This window comes from Mauremys reevesii, linkage group 6 (genome assembly GCF_016161935.1).
Source record: "Mauremys reevesii isolate NIE-2019 linkage group 6, ASM1616193v1, whole genome shotgun sequence".
In the NCBI taxonomy this organism is placed as follows: domain Eukaryota; kingdom Metazoa; phylum Chordata; order Testudines; family Geoemydidae; genus Mauremys; species Mauremys reevesii.
Window position 1 is genome coordinate 107,271,116 of NC_052628.1, and position 24,213 is coordinate 107,295,328.

Sequence of the window (24,213 nt, forward strand, 5' to 3'; positions counted from 1 at the left end):
GAATAGCATTGACATTTTCCCCACAGTTAAAACTTAATAGCCGCTCTCTCAGGTTGTCTTTGTCTAAAGAGTCATTTTTTATATTTTCAAACATTCTGTGGCAAGAGGTCTCACTCTGTTCAGATGCGTCAGCTCAGGTGTATTATAGTTATGAAGCATAAGATGGCTAGAGTCAACATATGTCACCATTTCCACACCAATGGCCAGGTCCTTCAATCCTTACTCTGGTGAACAGTTTCATTGAGGTATCTTGACTATGGACTTTGTAGAATCACTCCCCCATTGTACAATAATACAAAAAAATACACTATTGATTCTTTTAAAAGATCTCCTCTGTGGCATGTTGTCATCTCAATTTAAAATGTATAGAGGATTTTTTGTTTCTGTTCATGTGTTCAGTTCTGAGCTAAAACAGTTGTACAGGGGATGTAGGGTGTTGCTTAATTAGGAATTGAGTTTTGTGGAACATTATCTATTTTACACACTAGTTTGAGAAAATCAGTAATTTTTATTGTATTTTTAGGTTTCAGTGGATAAGGTTTTAAAGACTCTGAAAGAAAATGCGAACAAGGCAACAAGCATACTTCTTACTGCTATACCTCAAATAGGTTCCATGGACTGGACAGAAACACTGCATAACATGAAAGTAAGCACAATATTTGAACAGGTTTTTGGGGGGATGTGGGGGAGAGGGGAAGGAAAGAAGTATGTGCTTTGTAATTGAATGGCCCACGATACTGCTACTGAAAACACCGTTTAAAAAAATTGTTATTCAACAAAGTTGCAATATGCAATGAAGTCACCAGGGGAGAAAGGTTCATTACAGAGTTTGACAAGCTTTATTGCAAACAGCTTGCCTCAATTTTACAGCAAGTATTTCAAAAAGTAGAGGGACATCTGCAGTACATGTATTAAAGCTGTGGTACTCCTATAGCAGGGAAAAGTACAAATCTGCATGAGTCTCCACATTACAGACCTACATCTCTATTCAGTGGAGAGCTCAAAATAATTTTGAGCCAAATGGGAAGGATTAAACCTAATTGCACTTGTGAGTTTGCAAAAGGAAAGTTGTTCATTCGGTAACATGAGGATAACAGTGTAGCTGTTCAGAATTCTATTCACCCTGGCACTGTGACAGTAGATGCACAAAGCAGGATTGCTAGGGTGAAAAGGAAATATCTTTTTGAAGTGTTATGGAGAGAGAATTTCAGACAAACACTCTAAAAACATACAGGGTTGGCTTATGCAAATTCCGCATCTCAGTTTCATCCAGTCACTTTATTCCTTTGCCTAGAGGAGAGAATCTTTGTCTCGGATGTTAAAATGTTGATCTCTTTCCTACTCCTCCCCATGCCTTCCTTATGCACAAGCACTTCCCGACTCCTCTTGACTCCCTTACTTTCTGGTGTCAGAGGAGCTGAGGGGGACAGAGGGCTGAGTGGGGCTGGGAAGGGCAGGCAGCAGAGGGAAGCCAGGTATGTGTGGTGGTCTGAAGGAATGAAGGGCTGAGTATTGGGGAAGGAGGCTGTGTTAGGGAGAGTGGTGCTGTGTAAGGGAAGGAGGCCTGGGGACAGTAAACGAGACCAGTCGCTGAGTGCTGATGTCTCTGCACTTTAAGGGGTCCCACTGTGCTCTTCCCTTAGCATTTGAAATGTGAAGTTCCAATAAAAATGTTATTTTAAAAATCTGTGTTTTCATATGGTCCAGTTAGTGAAGACTCACATCTCCTCATGTTTTGGATCTATTCAAAGCCACACTGTCTCAGGCAAAACTCAAGCATGAATCCTTAAACAAGTTTAAGCTTTGAATTGACCGTAGGGTAGGTTCACATGGCTACAATCCAACACCATGGGATGGGTCCCTGGCTCACCTCTTCCCTGCTCCAGCCTTGATAAGCCCCAATATCGCTTTATCTTTTTCTGTCATCTGGGAGGGGAGTTTAGTTTCCTGTAATGCTGACCCCTCCTCCCAACACCTCTGTAGGAGGCCAGCTGGATCGCTTCACCCTCCTGCAGTCTTTGGGATGTTGTGATGCAGGTAGAGGAAGGGGTAGTCAGCAAAGTCAACCTTCTTCCTCCATCCCAATCCACAGAAATCATCCTCAGGGAAACTGACTCCATCTCTCTCTTTTTTTTTTTTTTTTTTTTTTTTAAATTGTAGGCTTTTTGGGTTGTTTTGTTTTAATTAAAAATGATCCAGTGACCTCTTTGACCCACAGACGTTTTCAAGTTCACAGTCACATGTCTTGCCACCTCACGTGGCCACCGTGGGTATGTCTGCATTGCACTTAAACATCCATGGCTGGCCTATGTCAGCTGGCTCGGGCTAAGGGACTGTTTAATTGCGGTGTAGATGTCCGGGGTCCCAGAGCCATGGAGTCTATTCCCCTAAAGATGATTCTTGTGGATTGGGATGGGGGCAGAAGGTTGATTGGTGGCTACCCCCTTATCCCGCGTCCTGTGAGCCCGAATCAGCGGACATGGGCCAGCCCCGGGTGTCTAATGGCAGTGTAGATGTACCCTTTGTGTACTTCGGTGTCCGATGTGGGGTTGTCCTGTCAGTTCGTACATCAGGGTGGGGCAGTGCTGCTGGCTGCAGAGAGCTGAGGTTCCCTGTGCCCTGAGCAATGAAGCTCCAGTCTTTCCCTTGTTGGTTGTGGTCAGGTCTGAGTGTTTAAGGAGTGGAGAAAAGGATACTGGGAGTAGCTTTTGGAATTTGGGGCTTGGAAGCTACTAATGGGGCTGGGCTCAGGAATAGGGAATTGCCTGATGTGAATAATTGAGGAGTTGCTGGGTTGGAGTCCTGGAAGGAAGTTAGGGTGACAGGGTGAAAGGAGGATTAGAAGTTGTGCCAGGCCAGGGGCACTTTGGGAAAGTGGTCGGAAAGTCTGCAGGTTGAGGAGGATGAGGATTTTTGAGGCACTGAATAGTGGTAAATAACATTTGAGATTGGGCCTTATTGTTTGTAGATAGGGAGAGAAGCAATTATGGGATGGAGCAGGGACAGAGATACGCTGGGTCTATGTTATAATTGAACCATACATTTAAAAAATCCCCTCCCCTACCTTGGAGCTAGGCAAAGCTTTCTTCCATGTAAATTCTTGTTTGCCCCCTTTAAATGTCAGCAGTTTATTTTGTGATTACATTTGTTTTTCCTGCCCCTGTCCTCTCTTCCTGCTTGAACTAAAAACAAAGTGGCAGCACGTGCCAGATCCCAGCTGGTATTCTGGGGCCTTGCTACACAGGTGAAAGAACAACCACCCCTTTCATGCTTCAGCAGCTGGGTGCTTATGGACTGCTGTAAAAAGTCTGCTTCCATGAACAGCAATTCTGAGAAGCATGAGATTGGGTTCAGACTCTTTGCCCTCAACCCCTACTGGTAACACCACCTCCCCTCACCCACTGTCCTTCCCTTAGCTCATTACTGTGGGTGGGGAAACTTACTCAGGGAGGCCTTTGCCTCTTTCTCCTTCCCCGGCCCCCACATCTTGCAGCTGAAGTTTGCATGGGCCAGCCTCCTCTAGTAGAAGTTTTTGCAGTGTTTAACAGAGGTGTTGAGTCAAATATTCTTACTCCTGTGACAAGATTTCAGCATAGCATCTTTCACCCTGTCAATCATCTCTTGGCTGTTCTCCTGTCTTTTGCTCTCAGATATATCTCTGAGCACCCTCCCTGTCTTCTCCTCAGTGAGAAAGAAAGCGAACCTTAGGTTGGAGGTCCTAAGGTATAAAAAATGAGCTTTTAACAGTTTCATGTGAGTGTTTTGTTTTTGTTTTTTAACTGTCAGCTCATCTACAGAGAGACAAGGTGGGTGCGGAAATATTAGACCAACTTGATGAGAGAGAGAAGCTTTTGAAGTGAACACAGAGCTCTTGTTCAGCCTGAAAGCTTCTCTCTCTCACCCACAGGAATTGGTCCAGTGAAAGATATTACCTCACCCACCTTGCTTCTCTAATATCCTGGGACCAACATTGCTACAATAACATTGCATACAGCTCATCTACAGGCCAATTTTATATATTATCAAAGTTGTATAGAGTCAAACTAGGAGTCACCCCTGCTTCAGACTCAGTGTATTTAATAGCCTTCATAAATTATTATTAATGATAATTTCCTCTCTGAAGGCCTATATAGCAGTTGTACTAATGCTTCTCCTTTAAGGAACAGATGGGATAGAATGCCTGTAGGCTTCCAGAACAGGACATGATGATGTCATTGTGTTTGTGCCAGGAAATACCAAAATGTTAACTAACTTGTAAGCCCAAACACAGAATCAGTTGCATAAATGATGGGAGACTCTTGATTTGAAAACAGATCTTGTGTTTGTGATACTTCAGTAACAAAGCTAAGTAAACTATGTAGAGCCCTACATAGCTATGTTTAGCGAACGAAAGCTCAGCTGATTCTCATGAATAGCCCTTTGACTGATGCATGTTTAGACTTGCTCCTTATTTAGCATATCCATGAGGTAGTTTGAGTTTGTTACTATGATCTTCTATCTTTTGTTAGTCATTTGTCTAGGGAAAACATTGGACAGAGAGTCTCTTTGCTGACCAGAGTTTCAACTCATGGGCTAGGTGACAATCAATGGTGGTGTCATTTGGGCTCAACACAAAAGCACAATGCTGGTTGTGTCACATTGTGTTAAACTGTAGTCTTGGCTTGAGAGAGGCTCAGTACTGGGATAGAAACGAAATTTCATGTTAAGACTGATCTGCCTTCTAGAGCACATGTAGGGAAGTCTGTTCACACAAACGCCTTGATTCTGCAGTGAGTGCCACACAAACAGACTCCAGTCACCATGCAGAGCCCCACTGAGTTTTGGGTACATTTAAAAAAAAAAACCCACACAAACTTGCCTAGATGTTTTAACTAATTCATTTCAAAGGCCTATTATATACAGGGCAAATTGTATTTTAACATGTTGGCAGATCATGGTGGATAGTAGGTGAGAGTTTAGGGATCTCCTTAACCAGTTAACACATGCTAAAATATAGCTTGCCCCTGTCTGCAGTAGGGCTTTAAAATGTGTTTCCTAGCTAACTTTTTTTTTTTTTCTGTGTTTAGTTGTACCCTAAGTGACATGCGTATTCACTACACATGTGAGGCTCCAATCCAACTAAAGTTTATGTACATGAGTAACTACATTCCTGGGAGCAGTCTCAATGAAGTCTGCGATTAAAAGTACTCGTGTGAAATGGGATTCCCGGCAGGGTTTACTACGGGATCAGGGAGTTGGGTCCAAAAGGGCCGAGCTTCTCCCATTTAACTCAGTGGATATTTTGAGTGCTCAACATCTCTCAGACTCTGATGCTCAGCTTGGCCCAGGACAGTCCCGTCCCTAAGTTTCATGAGCATTGTATTCACTGCATTCTATCTTAAGGAAAACACTCGTTTCTCATTACTTTCAATTTTCTGATGCTTGGGGTTTTTTACATACGTTAAAGGAACATGCAAAAACTCATTTTCTTTTTTAGCATTTTTGTTATTTTCAGAATTTTAGGATTAAGTTTACTTATAGATTTCTGTAAATCCAGTGGGTCTGACCAATATGCTACTTTTAAAACAGTTCAAGTACCCAAATATGGGACTTTTCTTAACTTTAATTTTTAAAGCTAAGTATTCATTTTAATCTAGTACTTTGTGGAGTTGATTTGTAACAACAATCACCAGTTAGTACATATGGAAAATTGCAATTATTGAGTACTAGGCTCACAATTGCTGGAGGTTAAAGGGTCTGTACTCCCTGTCTCACCCTCAGGTTTTTTTCAGGGCTACTGCACACATCAAGAGAATTCATACCCGTTTCTAATCTGCGTGCAATCAACATGGTTTGCTGTTGAGAATGCTTTAAAATTTAAAGTTATTTGTGTGTGTATATTGGGACAGGGTGTATTCAACTGTTTTGATTTTGTATTTCAGTGTACTGTGCAGTGCTCAGTCATGTTACCAAAACATTAAAAGCATGGATGGGCTCTGAAGTTTGGATGCTCAGAAGAAAGGAGAGGATCAGTCTTGAACATCTAAACAGTTACAATATTTTGGGAATTTGATGTTTAGCATGAAAGAATACAGTAAATGTTGCACTGGTCTATTTCTTGTCTGCTAGTAAAGTATCATGCTAAAGACTGTTGAAGAACTTACCAATAGCCTTGGCATGTATTGATTGTATGAACTGGTAGGGCAATGGGATAAGCATTCCATAACAAATTATCATAGTTAAGATCCTAGTACTTCTGTTCTTGTTTACAAACTTCGGATGAGAAAGAGTGCTTCGTTCATCCTTTGCTCAGTACTAGCTGATCATTCCTGGCCTGAAAGAAGGCCAGAGAAGAGGAGGGGTTAGATTGTGTACTCTTATTGATCAGTTTAAAAAAATAAAGACTTCAGAAAGTTAAAACGACAGAGCTATTAGTTGCTTTGCTATCTCCTTTTTCTGAGAGCAGACTATCTTTTATCACAAAAATATAACTGAAGGACTATAGGTTACTTAAGAAAATACACTGCAGTATTTTTATATATTTTTTTATATATATTTTACCTGTATTGATTTTCACTGTTCTCTTATGGAAAAAATTGGTTGCTGTGGGGTTTGTAATTTGGACATCTTAAGCCCAAATTTTAAAAGCATGCCCACTTTTGCTGCCACACTGTTTCACCATAAGAAATTGTGCCAATTGTTTTGCAGCAGCAATAATTTTGAGTACAGGTGTCACCATTTTAAATGTTTACTTGATTGCATGAGCAAGTCAGGAGACAAACATCTAGATCTGTGTCTGCAATTGATTGCAGGCACAGATATTTACAGGTACATAAATATTCCTGCAAAAATGAGTCTGGATTTCAACCTCTTTAAAAAATTAGACTCATGAAACTTGATGAAATGATGTTTCTCAATTTTAGCTTGAGCTGCTTGAGTTTGGGAAGGAATAATGTGCATTACGGAGCTGATCCAGAGCCCACTGCAGTCACTGGAAAGACTTCCATTGTCTTCATTGGAGTTGGCTCGGGCCCTAATTAACTAAAACTGAAGTGACAAATTTAGCACACCATTTTGGCCTGATGCCACTGTCTGTTCTGTACACCAGGGGTAGCATTGTCTGTTACATTTGTCTACAGAATTCTTTTTCTTTAGTTTTATTCTGATTTACAACTATGTTAGTGATGAATGTATCTACTGTTGATTGTATCCAATGTATGTATTCATGCACCTCTACATCTTCTACTGCATATGCAGAATGAATACAATTTGCCTTCAGGAAAGTAATCTGCTGCTGCTTGTCTAATAAATAAACCAAATGTAACCTCCTGCTTCTATAAATTGTGTGGAAATGGCTTTGTTTTATTTCTGGACATTATTCAGATAATTGAGTTTAGCTGTGTGGATGGCAAAAATACTGGATAAGCATGCAGTTAGTCTATACAGTAATTCACCAACACAGTGTTAATGGGAGTTGAAAATCTGAGAGCACTGTACTACTTTTGTGTACACCTAAGCAAAACCTTGCATGTTAAGCAGAAGAGTACATGAGCTTAGATCTTAAAGACATATTTCAGAAAATAGAAATCCTGCTGAAATAATACAGATGAAAACACAAACGATGCCAGGTGAGGAGAAGATTGGAAATGAAAAAGGCAAATTATCACCAGTTGTTAAGATAAAAATGAAGCCCTATGTGAAGAAAAACTAAAGATAAAATATTAAAAACATTTTAATTGTTATTATTGTATTGAAGTAGCACCTAGGAATCCCAAGCATAGCCAGGATCCCATTGTTTTAGACACTTTATAAACACAGAGTGAAAAGACACTGCTACCTAAAGAGGCTTATCTGGCTACATGTGTGTCCCACTGTAGGCCCTCGAGACCACTAAGATTAGGAGAGAAATTTAGATGTCGGAAGATAATTTAGTTCTACTTTTTTGCATCAGTCATCATTACTACAACCAGAGTTCTTTGAAAAAGTGAATAATTAGATCATCATTAAAAGGTCCTCCATAAAATATTAAGACAAACAATCCTGATTGTTGTGGGAAAGGTCTGGCGTGAATTTAAAATGGGTGAAGCAATACAAAATAATTGTAGTAAAGGGTAGATCTACACTTAAGAATTAGCTCGATCTAGCCATGTTGGTTTGGACTATGTCAAATTTTGCACCCTGAACACCATAGTTGGGCTAACATAATCCTTGGTGTAGATGCTGCTATGTCAATGGAAGAATTCTTCCATTAACCTAGCTACCACCTCTCTGAGAGGTGGATTAACTATGTCAGTGGAAAACCCCCTGCCACTGCTGCAGGAAACATCTACACTACAACGTTACAGCTGCAGCACCGCAGCTGTGCCACTGTAGTGATGGGAGTGTAGACGTGGCCTGCCATACTGTGGTGGAGGAAGCCTTTTGGGGTGTGAGAGTGAGATTGAATGTGGAATTCCTTTGCTTCCTGCTCCTGTCCCAACTTGTTTCACTGTCAATGTGCTTTGAGGCCTGGTCTACACTTAAAAATTAGATAGACCTAGCTACATTGCTCATGCCCGGGAAAAATTTTGGGCCCCGTGCAACATAGTTTGGTAAACCTAACCCCCAGTGTAGATGCAACTAGGTCGATGGAAGAATTCTTCCTTTGACCTAGCTACCACCGCTCAGAGAATTGGATTAACTACAGCAATGGAAAAACCCCTTCCATCAGTGTAGGAGGGGTCTACACTGCAGCACTACAGTGGCACAATTGCAACTCTGTAGCTGTTGCATAGATATATCCTGAGGAGTGAATTAAGGGAAATTAGCAATTACCTTTGGAGCACAGTATTAAAGAAAACAAACCAGGAAGAAGAAGAAGAAGAAGATCATAAAAACAGCCATACTGGGTCACACCAAAGGTCCAGCGAGCCCACTATCTTGTCTTCCAACAGTGGCCAATGCCAGGTACCCCAAAAGGAATGAACAGAACGGGTAATCAAGTGATCCATCCCCTGCCACCCTTTTTCAGCCTCTGGCAAACAGACTAGGACCACCATCCCTACCCATCCTGGCTAATAGCCATTGATGGACCTATCCTCCATGAATGTTCTTCTGTTCAGAAGAGTCACTGGAGAGAGAAATCAAAATGCAAATAGATAATAAAGTGAAAATGGTAGCAATACTCCCACTCTCAGAAGTTCCTGCAGGATCATCCCCTACAGCACAGTTTCTATTGTTTTGTTCAGCCTAGATTTAAATGTCTCAGGAGATGGGACTTATATCCAAAGAGAAGTGGCAGATTTCCAAAGCCTAATAGATCTCACTCATCAGAATTCAGCCTAGATCATCCCTTGTCTCAGTTGCATCCAAGTGCTCCTATGTGTACCCCTCTGCATCACTCAAAATGATTCCTCTCCTTCACACCCTTCAGATACTTATAAACTAGTAGTGTGTCCCACCCCTTCCCCCTCCGTCTCTCAGCCACTGCTTAGCCAAGCTACATTTAGCTCCTTTCATATTTCCCTATACATCAATTCCCTCCAGTGCCCTGATCATTTCTGTTGCTCTTCCCTGGGCACTCTCCCCTTTGTCAGGAGCTGACTGGTAATGAATGTGATGCCCAGAAGCAAATACAAGTGCACCACACTCACATTGCGATGGGATCATTACCCTGTCCCCTTGTGAAGTCCAAAATTTGCCTTGCTTGCAGCTATATCGTATTACTAACTCACATCCAATTTTCTGTCTGCCATAACACCCAGGTCCCTGTTAGCATCTGCAAGATGGCCCAGACTTGACATAAATATCATATGCATACTGAAAACATTACAGCTCATGCATTGATATAAATACTAAAGAGAATTTAGCAGCTTTGATAACACTGTGGTGTTCTGGTGGTCCTAGTTGGGGAAAGTTTTTTTTCCCTACCCAAAGCAGATAGGTGCTTATTAGCATTAGGAGCAATCTGCATCATTCAGGAGGCACTCAGCACCTCGCAGGATCAGGCCCTTAAGACAGAAACTGTGGGCTAACTGTTCTAACGGTTGCTTCCTCTCACCCACCATCATTATGGTAATGACTGAAGCAGGACAATATGAGTGAATGGAACCTAACATTTCGCAATACCCAGGGGTGTGTGACAGCCTGTTCTGATTCTTATAAAAGTAATTATTTACTCAGAACGGGATTGGCCCTATGTTGTAAACTGTCTTTGTATTTAGGCAAGTTTGAAAATGTGGTTTTAATTTCTGCATACTTTTTGGCCAGCACTTTCTCTGTAGCTGCAGCCTTGAAGAAGCCTGACTCATTCAAACATGAAATTCACCATCTGCTCTCAAAGACAAACTGCAAACTAAGGAGGGCTGTTCTCAGAGGAATTTTAAGAATTTGTACTCACCAGCAATGCTGCATTAACAGTCATGACAGGGCAGAAAAGCTGACAGTGGCTTTATCGCATAATAGCCCTCAACTCCCCTCTTTAGCGTCTCCAGACCCTTTCCATCCTGAAGCTACCAGCAAGGAGGTTCAATTATAATACAGTAGAACCTCAGAGTTACGAACTGACCAGTCAACCACACACCTCATTTGGAACTGGAAGTAGGCAATCAGGCAGCAGCAGAGACACACACACATACCGGCCCCCACACCCACACAAAAGCAAATACAATATGTTAAATGTAAACTACTGAAAAAATTAAGGGAAAGCAGCATTTTTCTTCTTCATAGTAAAGTTTCAAACCTGTATTAAGTCAATGTTCAGCTGTAAACTTTTGAAAGAACTAGAATGTTTTGTTCAGAGTTACAACCAACCTCCATTCCAGAGGTGTTCTTAACTCTCAGGTTCTACTGTACACACTTGTTCATTAGAATCTGAACTAAGACTCCCTAATGTATTCCCATAACCCAGGATCTCTTAGTAATAACCCCAAAAGTAGTTCATCACAGAGGCTGGCCCTTTCAGGGGAATCAGGGGCCAATCTACCTGCTGTAGGTTCTGCTAAGAAGAATGAGCCAACTCAGATCAGCCTGTGCATAATTAATTACCTAGATGGCTGGGTGACAGTTAATTACTTAGGGAACACCTGGGCCTCATAAAGGATTCTAAGGGCTTGGGTAGATTGCTCTTAACATCTGAAAAGAGGAACTTCTCAGGGAAACTGGTTTGAGGGCTTACCAGAAAGGGGACTAAGCTCTGTGAGGGCTTTGAGTGGTGACAGCCTGGTCCCCATGAATGGTACTTACTAGACAGCTACAAGAAGTCAAGGTTGTTGAGGTACTACGTGCTCTTCTAAAGAAGAGCTGCAGCAGTTTGATCTCTGCAGGAGCCCTGAGATGGACCCCTTATCCAGGTGATGGGAGAAGAGGGTCCTGGTCTGAGAAGGTCTTAGTGGGGATAGGCCTGGATGGAGATGGATGGACTCAGGTAGGACAGACTAATATTGACTTGACCCCTCCTAACTAGGACTTGTGGAGTGAAGAGTTGCTTACATGTTTGTTTTGTCTTTGCTAAATAAATTAGACCCCTGAAGGGGCACTGTTCATTACATAACAGCATCACTGAATTAACTGAAAGCCCACTAGGGGAAACTGAGGCAGGGATGCTTTTGTTGTTCTCCTCTGGGCCAACAGGATGTGTATGAGGTGACACCAGGGGGCATGGGGGTGGGGCTATCACATATGGGAATTGAAACATACTTATGCTTGGTGGAGTCCTTTTTCTGGCTTGCAATGTATCTCAAACAAAATCAGTAAATGTCTTAGATCATGTAATCTCTGCTAAACCTTGTTTGCTAATGTACAGTATGGTCAGTGGATAATGGCTTAATTCTTAACTTACAATTAGTTAGTCTAAAATATCTAGACACTTGATACCAGATCCTCAAAGGTATTTAGGCTCCTAACTTTTATTGAGTTCAGTGGCAATTAGGAGTCTCACTACCTTTTGAGGAGCTTGGCCTTTTTGGACTCCCTAAGGCTGGGTCAGTGTGGAAGAGAAAACCAGCTTGGGAAGAAAGAGGCTGAGACCCTGCAAGGGTAAAAAATAACCGACAAGTCTGAATCTTTGGTCCTTCATCTCCATTGCCTTGCAGTTCATGTGCAAAATTAATGTAAATCACTAAAAAAAATCTTTAATTTAGTAGCATTGTCATTCACTTTGCACAGATGTAAATGACAGAAGCACAAGAGATGAGGCAGTGCAAAATAAACCCCTTAAAATCTAAAGCTGTCAAACGACATTATAAAAATATCTTAACCCACAAAACTTTTAAATGATTCTTTAGGTAGACTTTTTCTAGTGAAGGTCCTCAGATTTAGCCTCGCTTAGAACTTTTTCATTTCTTGCTTAGTAGAGCAAAACTGGGTGATGTGAAGGAAAAAAAATCAAAACTTTTTTTCACCTTTCTCTGATTGCAAATTGTTTGGGAATAGATTGCAATCTTCTTGAAAGTATTCTTTATTTGCATCCAATCGGCAAATAATTCCTATATCTTCTGACAGTTTATTAGGAATATTTTAAATCAAGCTGTTCTGACTGGATGCACAGACCAGATGACACGTCATCAGTTTCTGTTGACATTTGTTGCATCAGTATCTGTTCCTGCCAGCACATGTGACTGCTAGACTATTTATAGGAAATGAATACAAAAGCGGGAGGAATACAGGTTAAGTACTTAATTTACAAATATGACTGGTAAGTTTTTATGAATGTTCCAGCTCTAAAGAGAAACTTATTATAAAACTCTAATAGGGAAAATCTTGGAATTTGTAATGTAAAGAGCACTGGACATGGGGCAACAATGAATTAACAAAGCCTTTAAGGTACTGGCTTTAACTTTCTATAGAAAAGAGACTGCAAGCTTTGACCCACCTACACAGGCAAGTATAATTGAGAATGGCACCTGGGCTGGATGGTACAGCTGCTTTGGGACATAAAGATCCCCATGATTTTGGTCTCCCCCTGCTACAGTTTCCCTAGCAAAATGAAGTCTGCTGGGATTTTGGGAAGTTTGAACCCTGAGGAACCCTCACAAGGTAAAAAGTTGCACTCTGTTAGCAGAGCCTTATAGAAAGCAGCCAGAAAAGGTGTGATGGAGAGGGGGAGAGAGAGAATGTCAGGTTCTGTGAAATCGGCTGTCCATGCAGTGAGAGAGTTCTTACAATAATGTATGTACCTTTTGGTTTGTTTCTTTCTGAACTGTGACTAATACTTAAAATTTTTGTGAAAGTACTTATTTTGTTGCCTGCCTGAGAATAAAATTATCTGGTCTCGTTAAGAAAAACAAGAGGTTTGGGGATGGTTTCCTTTGTCAAGAATTGGCTCTATTCCATCACCCCCAATAGAACTAGTTTTTTAAATGTAAATTTCTTATCTCATGGGATTATTGACTTTCCTCACCATCCTGTATATGGTCCTTTTTCCTCTTCTCCCCCATGCTGCCTGCAGTTCTGGTCCATGCTCTCTTTTCTTTGTTCCTCCGCTCTTCTTTGTTTGCATGGGGTGTGTTTTTTCTCTTCACCCCTACCACATTGGCGCTTCCTGTCTTAGGTTCTGGCTACTCCCTTGTTTCTGCATCAGAATAGTTCAGTAACTATTATATCAAGAATCTAACCTACTGTTGCCCATTCCCAAGAGCCTCTGTGCAAAGAAATCCAAAAAGTCCTGCCCTGAAGGATGCTACCAGTCATGAGCTACTTATTCCACAAAACAAGTGTATCTACAGCCACAAACAGGCTTCCACATCACTCAAGTTCCAGCTTCATCTTGCTCTGTTTTCAGGGACCACACTGTCTACAACTCTGTACCTCACTCAGACAGATCTACTAGCAGAATGATGTATGTGCAGTACATCGCTATGCCTCTGACACAGCCAATTGCATGGTTGAGTGCTTTGATGAAGCCGTATCCATGCCTCTAGGATCTAATCCAGCTCCCATTGCAATCAATAGAAAGAATCCCATGGACTTCAGTGAGAGCAGGAGCAGATGCAAGGTGAGAGGGAGAGAGTTCCACATTTGTGTGTGCTTAGATGTATTCTCCAGATTGTCATGAGATAGGGAGGCTATTTCTAACCCTGTTGATCTTCATCGCTATTGGGGAGGGCGGGGAAGGGGGGAAAACTGATTTTCTCAAGTAGACTTGTCTCTGATTTGCTGAACTTTTGAAGGCCTTACACTTAACTGGATGGCACTTCTGTATGCAATGCAATATCTTAGGCAGTACATCCAATCCAATTCCAAATTTCAGGAAATGTTCCAGGCATCAATGGCCCAACTGATCTGAAGGAAAACAAATGCGGGGGGGAAGAGCGCCTACCATTTGTTTAGCATAGCCAAAGCCTCAAGTACCTCTGCAATTGTCTATGATCAAGTAACTGGCTGATGACATCCATTAATGCTTTCCATCATAACAAGACCCCTGCTCATCCTCCAGTATAATTTAACATGTTGATGCTCTAATGATTTATTTCCCAGGCAAATAATAGGAGAACGGGGGTGTGCATACCTCTGCTGGTATGGGGAATGAGGGAAGCTTGTATGGAGGAAGGTGGGAATGAGAAGCAGACAGAACCCCTGGTTGGGAGATTGGGGACCCTAGAATGGGAAAAGGGGGCACACTGAGCTGCTTTGGGTGGGGGGAATGGAGGGCATGGGGGAGGTGAGAATGAGCAAAAAAAATGCTGCAATTCAGGGGAAATGGTGGGACACACAGAACGCGCGGTTGGGGGGAGATTACCGGGAGATGAAAAGTCTCTGACTTCCTTAGGGTGACCAGATGTCCTGATTTTTATGGGGCCAGTCCTGATTTTTGGGTCTTTTTCTTATATAGGCTCCTATTGCCCCCACCCCCACCCTCTGTCCCGATTTTTCACACTTGCTGTCTGGTCACCCTAGCTGACTTCTGCACACTGAAATAATTGCAGGTGGGTGCTGTGGAATCCATGTCAGGTTAGCAGCAACTACTGGCATCTGGGGCTTGATTTTTTTTCACTGCACAGTGCAGAGTAACTCAACGTGAGCCTCCTACTGCTGGCCCCAGGCCCACTCTGGTGGGTAAGGCTTATCCAGGCAGTTTGAGGGAGAGCGGAGACAGCTGGCTCGGGGGCAGAGCACAGAAAACACGGACCTGTGCAGCAACTCTACTAGGATACACTAGAAAGCAGCTGGGGAACTTATTTGGATGAAACACAAGTCAGAAAATGTCTAGTGGTGGACACCAGCCCATTTGCATAAGCGATCTGTTCTGACAGATGTTAGGAAAGATCGAGGATGGCATTTCTGGTCAAAACCAGGGAGTGAACAACCACAGCCCCTTCCAATAGCCAAGCGGGACTAGGGCAATTGAACCTGGGTCTCCCAGGGGAGGTCTCACAGGGTCTGCCCAGTGCAGAAGGAAAACCAGCACTGAAAGCTTTGGATTCTTGTTTGCCCGCCAGCCCATCTGTATTAACCCTAAACTGCTGCTCCAAACGCTGCAACCGGGCTTCAAAGACCCCAGCGCACTGCAGCGGGTGTGTGGCCGGTGCTCTGCAAACTGGAATGGTGCATCCCTGAGCTTCACTTTCCCTTATCTGGTTCTTTCCAACAACTAAGCCACCTCTAAAGAGACATTCCTGGTGAAAGCACACGCACTATAACCTAGTATATGGCAAACAGCAGCCGTGGCGTGCGGGAACTCCTTTCCTTCAGCTCCCCATGTATGAACTCTAGCTACTCACTACCTGGACTCTGCATGGACTTGTGCACTCAGTGTACAGACCTGGGAGCCAGGAACCTCCCTGAATTCCTCTCCAGCCTTTGACACCGACAGTCTGTCAACTTGGACCGAGTCATGTTACCCCGCCGGCCTCAGTTTTCCCATATATAATTTCAGGTGTGGCGGGGATGGATCAGACAGCAGACAGCACTAGACAAATGGTAAATTGAGTGCTTTGTGTTATCTTCACGACGGCGGGCGGCTGCTCACGCAAACCTTTTGATAAACTCTACAGCTAGATGGACCCGTTAAAAGATGCGTCTGTCAGTGCGTCACAGCAAACTGAATTTATCCCGGGCATTTCTAAATACTGAAATTTCTTTCCCTGTACGAATTTATCCCTAATGCTTGTAAATGACATTTAGCAATGGAAAGAATGTGGCTCAATCAACATTGCGGCTTAGTGTTGAGACTTCTATCGGCTCCTAAATTACCTTAGCATCTCTTCCCTTTCCCTTCCCCGCCCTATTCCCCCACCAAAAAAAACCACTAAAGGCAAAACACAGAAACCCTCTTCAGCCTTCAGTTCATGGATGAACTTCCTGGGAATAGTTCAGATATCCGCCGTTGCAAAACCTACAGCAGTGGATCTCTAAAACCACAGCCTATCGGTTATTAGAAAGGGACCTGTTCGAGAGAGAGTGAACGCACACGCCCCCTTTCCACTGACACCCTTCAGTGGAGGGTAGGTGGAACTGGGAATAATCTACAGGGATGAAAATATTAACAGAGCGAGTCATATTCATTCTACTTGTTAACACCCATCCTGCCGTATGGCACACTGGTTAGAATTTATTTCCGTCATACCCTATAGTATGTTGGCAGAGAAACTGGACACGGGTAGGGCTTCCGGCCACAGAGTTAGGGTTCCTAAGGGTAGAGCACTTGGAGCTAGGGTTAGGGTTCCTATGCACAGGGCCTCCCGAGCTAGGATTGGGGTTCCTAAGAGTAGAGCACTTGGAGCTAGGTTTAGGGTTCCTTTCAGTAAGGCACCCCGCCCCAGGGGTAGGGTTCCTAAGGGTAGGGCACTGGGATCTAGGGTTAGGGTTCCTATAGATAGGGCACCCCACCCTATGGTTAGGATTCCTAAAGGTAGGGCACATAGAGACATAGTTAAGGTTCCTATGGGTAGGTCTTCCCGCCCTAGGGTTAGGGATCGTATGCGCTGGTGACTTGGAGCTAGGGTTAGGGTTCCTATGGGGAGAGGACTTGAAGCTAGGGTTACGGTTTCTATGGGTAGGGAAGGTGGAGCTAGGGTTAGGGTTCCTATGGGTAGGGGACGTGGAGCTACGGTTAGGGTTCCTATGCATAGGTGACTTGGAGCTAGGGTTAGGGTTCCTATGGGTAGGTAACGTGGAGCGAGGATTGGAGTACCTATGGGTACGTAACATGGAGCTAGGGTTAGGGTTACTATGGGTACGTAAGGTGGAGCTAGGGTGAGGGTTCCTATGGGTACGTAACATGGAGCTAGGGTTAGGGTTACTATGGGTACGTAAGGTGGAGCTAGGGTTTGGGTTCCTATGGGTAGGGGACTTGGAGCTAGGTCAGCGTTCCTATGGGTAGGGGACTGGGAGCTAGGGTTAGGGTTCCTATGGGTAGGGGACTTGGAGCTAGGGTTAGGGTTCCTATGGGTAGGGGACTTGGAGCTAGGGTTAGGGTTCCTATGGGTAGGGGTCTTGGAGCTAGGGTTAGGGTTCCTATGGGTAGGGGACTAGGAGCTAGGGTTAGGGTTCCTATGGGTAGGGGACTAGGAGCTAGGGTTAGGGTTCCAATGGGTAGGTCTTCCCGCCATAGGGTTAGGGTTCCTATGGGTAGGGGACTTGGAGGTAGGGTTAGGTCTCCTATGGGTAGGGGAGTGGGAGCTAGGGTTAGGGTTCCTCTGGGTAGGGGACTGGGAGCTAGGGTTAGGGTTCCTCTGGGTAGGGGACTGGGAGCTAGGGTTAGGGTTCCTCTGGGTAGGGGACTGGGAGCTAGGGTTAGGGTTCCTATGGGTTGGGTCCTCAGATCTAGGGTTAGGGTTCCTATGGTTAGGGGACTGGGAGCTAGGGTTAGGGTTTCTATGGGTAGGGGATTGGGAGCTAGGGTTAGGGTTCCTATGGGTAGGGGACTTGGAGGTAGGGTTAGGGTTCCTATGGCTAGGCGATGTGGAGCTAGGGTTAGGGTTCCTATGGGTAGACGACGTAGACCTAGGGTGAAGGTTCCTATGGGTAGGGGACTTGGAGCTAGGGTGAAGGTTCCTATGGGTAGGGATCGTGGAGCTAGTGTTAGGGTTACTATGGGTAGGGGCCTTAGAGCTAGGGTTAGGGTTCCTATGGGTAGGTTTTCCCGCAGAAGGGTTAGGTTTCCTATGGGTAGGGGACTTGGAGCTAGGGTTAGGGTTCCTATGGGTAGGTCTTCCCACCCTAGTGTTAGGGTTCCTATGGGTAGGGGACTTGCAGCTAGGGTTAGGGTTCCTATGGGTAGGGGACTCGCAGCAAGGGTTAGGGTTCCTATGGCTAGGCGATGTGGAGCTAGGGTTAGGGTTCCTATGGGTAGGGGACGTGGAGCTAGGGTAGGGTTCCTATGGGTAGGGCACTTGGAGTCAGGGTTAGGGTTCCTACGGGAAGGGAACGTGGATCTAGGGTTAGGGTATCTATGGGTAGGGGACTAAAAGCTAGGGTTAGGTTTCCTATGGGTTGGGTCCTTAGATCTAGGGTTAGGGTTCCTATGGTTAGGGGACTTGGAGCTAGGATTAGGGTTCCTATGGGTAGGGGACTGGGAGCTAGGGTTAGGGTTCCTATGGGTAGGGGACTGGGAGCTAGGGTTAGGGTTTCTATGGGTAGGGGATTGGGAGCTAGGGTTAGGGGTCCTATGGGTAGGGGACGTGGAGCTAGGGTTAGGGTTCGTATCGGTAGGGGACTTGGAGCAAAGGTTAGGGTTCCTATGGGTAGGTCTTTACGCCATAGGATTAGGGTTCGTATCGGTAGGGAACTTGGAACTAGGGTACGGGTTCCTGTGGGTAGGTCTTCACGCTGTAGGGTTAGGGTTAGGGTTCCTATGTGTAGGGGACTTGGAGCGGAGGTTAAGGCTCCTATGGGTAGGGGATTTAGAGCTAGAGTTAGGGTTCCTGTGGGTAGGGGACTTGGAGCTGGAGGGTTAGGGTTCTTGTGGGTACGGGACTTGGAGCTGTAAGGTTAGGGTTCCTGTGGGTAGGGGACATGGAGCGAGGGTTAGGGTTCCTATGGCTTGGGGACGTGGAGCTAGGGTTAGGGTTCATATGGCTTGGGGACGTGGAGCTAGGGTTTGGGTTCCTATGGGTGGAGGACGTGGAGCTACGGTTCGAGTTCCTATGGGTAGGGATCCTGGAGCTAACGTTAGTGTTCTTATGGGTTGGTTTTCCCGCCGTAGGGTTAGGGTTCCTATGGGTTGTGGCCTTAGAGGTAGGGTTAGTGTTCTTATGGATAGGGGACTTGGAGCTAGGGTTAGGGTACGTATGGGTTGGGGCCTTAGAGCTAGGGTTAGGGTTCCTATGGGTAGGTCTTCCCACCATAGGGTTAGGGTTCCTATGGGTAGGGAACGTGGAGCTAGGGTTAGGGTTCCTATGAGTAGGGATCGTGGAGCTAGGGTTACATTTCCTATCGGTAGGGAACGTGGAGCTAGGGTTATGGTTCCTATGGGTAGGGAACATGGAGCTAGGGTTATGGTTCCTATGGGTAGGGGACTGGGAGCTAGGGTTAGGGTTCGAATGGGTAGGCATTCCTGCCATAGGGTTAGGGTTTCTATGGGTAGGGAATGTGCAGCTAGGGTTAGGGTTCCTATGGGTAGGGAACGTGAAGCTAGGGTTAGGATTCCTATGGGTAGGCGACTTGGATCTAGGGTTAGGGTTCCAATAGGTAGGACTTCCCGCCGTATGGTTAGGGTTCCTATGGTTAGGGTACTTTGAGCTAGGGTTAGGGTTCCTATGGGTAGGGAACGTGGAGCTAGGGTTAGGGTTCCTATGGGTAGGGATCGTGGAGCCTGGGTTAGGGTTACTATGGGTAGGGGCCTTAGAGCTAGGGTTATGGTTCCTATGGGTAGGTTTTCCCACCGAAGGTTTAGAGTTCCTATGGGTAGGGGACTTTGAGCTAGGGTTAGGGTTCCTATGGGTAGGTTTTCCCGCCGTAGGGTTAGGGTTCCTATGGGTAGGTAACGTGGAGCTAGGGTTAGGGTTCCTATGGGTAGGGAATGTGTAGCTAGGGTTAGGGTTCCTATGGGTAGGTCTTCCCGCTCTAGTGTTAGGGTTCCCATGGGCAGGGGACTTGGAGCTAGCGTTAGGGTTCCTATGGGTAGGGGACTTGGAGCGAGCGTTAGGGTACCTAAGGGCAGGGAACGTGGAGCTAGGGTTAGGGTACCTATGGGTAGGGATTGTTGAGCTAGGGTTAGGGTTCCTATTGGTAAAGAACCTGAAGCCAGGCTTAGGGTTCGTATGGGTAGGGGAATTGGAGCAAGGGTTATAGGGTTCGTATGGGTAGGGGACGTGGAGCTAGGGTTGGGGTCCCTATGGCTTGGGGACGTGGAGCTATGGTTAGGGTTCCTATCGGTAGGTCTTCCCACCATATTTTAGGGTTCCTATGGGTAGGGCACTGGGAGCTAGGGTTAGGGTACCTATGGGTAGGGGACTTGGAGCTAGGGTTAGGGTACCTATGGGTAGGGGACTGGGAGCTAGGGTTAGGGTTCCTATGGGTAGGTTTTCCCGCCCTAGGGTTAGGGTTCCTATGGGTAGGGGACTTCGCGCTAGGGTTAGGGTTCTTATGGGTAGGTCTTCCCGCCCTAGGGTTAGGGTGCCTATGGGTAGGGAACGTGGAGCTAGGGTTAGGGTGCCTATGGGTAGGGAACTCTGAGCTAGGTTTATGGTTCCTATGGGTAGGGAACATCAAGCTAGGGTTATGGTTCCTATGGGTAGGGGACTGGGAGCTAGGGTTATGGTTCCTATGGGTAGGGGACTGGGAGCTAGGGTTATGGTTCCTATGGGTAGGGGACTGGGAGCTAGGGTTAGGGTTCCAATGGGTAGGTCTTCCCACCATAGGGTTAGGGTTCCTATGGGTAGGGAACGTGGAGCTAGGGTTAGGGTTCCTATGAGTTGGGGCCTTAGGGCTAGGGTTAGGGTTCTTATGGATAGGGGACTTGGAGCTAGGGTTAGGGTACCTATGGGTAGGGGACTGGGAGCTAGGGTTAGGGTTCCAATGGGTAGGTATTCCCACCATAGGGTTAGGGTTTCTATGGGTAGGTAATGTGCAGCTAGGGTTAGGGTTCCTATGGGTAGGGAACGTGAAGCTAGGGTTAGGATTCCTATGGGTAGGCGACTTGGATCTAGGGTTAGGGTTCCTATGGGTAGGGGACTTGGAGGTAGGGTTAGGGTTCCTATGGGTAGGGGACTCGCAGCAAGGGTTAGGGTTCCTATGGGTAGGTTTTCCAGCTGTATGGTTAGGGTTCCTATGGTTAGGGTACTTTGAGCTAGGGTTAGGGTTCCTATGGGTAGAGAGTGGAGCTAGGTTAGGATACCTGTGGGTATCCTACTAAAATCTAGGGTTAGGGTTTCTATGAGTTGGGGCCTTAGAGCTAGGGTTAGGGTTCCTATGGGTAGGTCTTCGCACCATAGTATTAGGGTTCCTATGGGTAGGGAACGTGGAGCTAGGGTTAGGGTTGCTATGGGTAGGGATCGTGGAGCTAGGTTAGGGTTACTATGGGTAGGGGACTTGGAGCTAGGGTTAGGTACCTGTGGGTAGTTCTTCCCGCCGTGGGGTTAGGTTTCCTGTCAGTAGGGAACGTGGAGCTAGGGTTATGGTTCCTATGGGTAGGGGACTGGGAGCTAGGTTTAGGGTTCCAATGGGTAGGTAGTCCCGCCATAGGGTTAGGGTTTCTATGGGTAGGGAATGTGCAGCTAGGGTTAGGGTTCCTATGGGTAGGGAACGTGAAGCTAGGGTTAGGATTCCTATGGGTAGGCGACTTGGATCTAGGGTTAGGGTTCCTATGGGTAGGGGACTTGGAGGTAGGGTTAGGGTTCCTATGGGTATGGGACTGCAGCAAGGGTTAGGGTTCCTATGGGTAGGTTTTTCCGGCCACAGGGTTAGGGTTCCTATGGGTAGTGGACTTGGAACTAAGGTTAGGATTCCTATGGGTAGGGAACGTGGAGCTAGGGTTAGGGTTTCTATGGGTAGGGATCGTGGAGCCTGGGTTAGGTTACTATTGGTAGGGCCTTAGAGCTAGGGTTATGGTTCCTATGGGTAGGTTTTCCCACCGAAGGGTTAGAGTTCCTATGGGTAGGGACTTGGAGCTAGGGTTAGGGTTCCTATGGGTAGGGACTTTGAGCTAGGGTTAGGGTTCCTATGGGTAGGTTTTCCCGCCGTAGGGTTAGGGTTCCTATGGGTAGGTAACGTGGAGCTAGGGTTAGGGTTCCTATGGTTAGGGAATGTGTAGCTAGGGTTAGGGTTCCTATGGGTAGGTCTTCCCGCTCTAGTGTTAGGGTTCCCATGGGCAGGGGACTTGGAGCTAGCGTTAGGGTTCCTATGGGTAGGGGACTTGGAGCGAGCGTTAGGGTACCTAAGGGCAGGGAACGTGGAGCTAGGGTTAGGGTACCTATGGGTAGGGATTGTTGAGCTAGGGTTAGGGTTCCTATGGGTAAAGAAACTGAAGCCAGGCTTAGGGTTCGTATGGGTAGGGGAATTGGAGCTAGGGTTGGGGTCCCAATGGCTTGGGGACGTGGAGCTATGGTTAGGGTTCCTATGGCTTCGGGATGTGGAGCTAGGGTTACGGTTCCTATGGGTAGGTTTTCCCGCCGTAGGGTTAGGGTTCCTATGGGTAGGGGACTTCGCGCTAGGGTTAGGGTTCCTATGGGTAGGTATTCCCGCCCTAGGGTTAGGGTGCCTATGGGTAGGGAACGTGGAGCTAGGGTTAGGGTGCCTATGGGTAGGGAACTTTGAGCTAGGGTTATGTTTCCTATGGGTAGGGAACATCAAGCTAGGGTTATGGTTCCTATGGGTAGGGGACTGGGAGCTAGGGTTATGGTTCCTATGGGTAGGGAACATGGAGCTAGGGTTATGGATCCTATGGGTAGGGGACTGGGAGCTAGGGTTAGGGTTCCAATGGGTAGGTCTTCCCACCATAGGGTTAGGGTTCCTATGGGTAGGGAACGTGGAGCTAAGGTTAGGGTTCCTATGAGTTGGGGCCTTAGAGCTAGGGTTAGGGTTCTTATGGATAGGTCTTCCCACCATAGGGTTAGGGTTCCTATGGGTAGGAAACGTGGAGCTAGGGTTAGGGTTACTATGGGTAGGGAACATGGAGCTAGGGTTATGGTTCCTATGGGTAGGGGACTGGGAGCTAGGGGTAGGGTGCCTATGGGTAGGGAACTCTGAGCTAGGTTTATGGTTCCTATGGGTAGGGAACATCAAGCTAGGGTTATGGTTCCTATGGGTAGGGGACTGGGAGCTAGGGTTATGGTTCCTATGGGTAGGGGACTGGGAGCTAGGGTTATGGTTCCTATGGGTAGGGGACTGGGAGCTAGGGTTAGGGTTCCAATGGGTAGGTCTTCCCACCATAGGGTTAGGGTTCCTATGGGTAGGGAACGTGGAGCTAGGGTTAGGGTTCCTATGAGTTGGGGCCTTAGGGCTAGGGTTAGGGTTCTTATGGATAGGGACTTGGAGCCAGCGTCAGGGGACCTATGGGTAGGGGACTGGGAGCTAGGGTTAGGGTTCCAATGGGTAGGTATTCCCACCATAGGGTTAGGGTTTCTATGGGTAGGTAATGTGCAGCTAGGGTTAGGGTTCCTATGGGTAGGGAACGTGAAGCTAGGGTTAGGATTCCTATGGGTAGGCGACTTGGATCTAGGGTTAGGGTTCCTATGGGTAGGGGACTTGGAGGTAGGGTTAGGGTTCCTATGGGTAGGGGACTCGCAGCAAGGGTTAGGGTTCCTATGGGTAGGTTTTCCAGCTGTATGGTTAGGGTTCCTATGGTTAGGGTACTTTGAGCTAGGGTTAGGGTTCCTATGGGTAGGGAGAGTGGAGCTAGGGTTAGGATACCTGTGGGTATCCTACTAAAATCTAGGGTTAGGGTTTCTATGAGTTGGGGCCTTAGAGCTAGGGTTAGGGTTCCTATGGGTAGGTCTTCGCACCATAGTATTAGGGTTCCTATGGGTAGGGAACGTGGAGCTAGGGTTAGGGTTGCTATGGGTAGGGATCGTGGAGCTAGGGTTAGGGTTACTATGGGTAGGGGACTTGGAGCTAGGGTTAGGGTACCTGTGGGTAGTTCTTCCCGCCGTGGGGTTACGTTTCCTGTCAGTAGGGAACGTGGAGCTAGGGTTATGGTTCCTATGGGTAGGGGACTGGGAGCTAGGTTTAGGGTTCCAATGGGTAGGTATTCCCGCCATAGGGTTAGGGTTTCTATGGGTAGGGAATGTGCAGCTAGGGTTAGGGTTCCTATGGGTAGGGAACGTGAAGCTAGGGTTAGGATTCCTATGGGTAGGCGACTTGGATCTAGGGTTAGGG

The 24,213-nt window shown here is 46.0% G+C and overlaps 1 protein-coding gene and 2 long non-coding RNA genes across 8 annotated transcripts in view; 2 read left to right on the top strand and 1 right to left on the bottom strand.

The window, feature by feature from the left end:
- The window catches only part of LOC120407584 (methylthioadenosine phosphorylase), a 62,204-nt gene extending 54,884 nt beyond the window's left edge, over positions 1 to 7,320 (top strand). For all 3 annotated transcript variants that reach the window (XM_039543282.1, XM_039543285.1, XM_039543284.1), the window contains 2 exons: positions 524 to 646; positions 5,922 to 7,320. In XM_039543282.1, coding sequence (XP_039399216.1) covers positions 524 to 646; positions 5,922 to 5,960 — 162 coding nt within the window. In that variant the 3' untranslated portion in view covers positions 5,961 to 7,320. The remainder of the gene's footprint in view (positions 1 to 523; positions 647 to 5,921) is intronic.
- Positions 1 to 24,213, bottom strand: part of LOC120407587 — a 62,726-nt gene that overhangs the window by 5,544 nt on the left and 32,969 nt on the right. The window contains exons 2-3 of the long non-coding RNA XR_005600121.1: positions 15,719 to 15,865; positions 13,358 to 13,528 (exon numbers count right to left, since the gene is read on the bottom strand). This is a non-coding gene — a long non-coding RNA (uncharacterized LOC120407587). The remainder of the gene's footprint in view (positions 1 to 13,357; positions 13,529 to 15,718; positions 15,866 to 24,213) is intronic.
- LOC120407588 overlaps positions 11,077 to 24,213 on the top strand; it is a 204,630-nt gene continuing 191,493 nt past the window's right edge. For 2 of the 4 annotated variants that reach the window (XR_005600125.1, XR_005600124.1), the window contains exon 1: positions 11,077 to 11,383. This is a non-coding gene — a long non-coding RNA (uncharacterized LOC120407588). The remainder of the gene's footprint in view (positions 11,384 to 24,213) is intronic. The other 2 variants (XR_005600123.1, XR_005600122.1) reach the window with 1 other exon arrangement.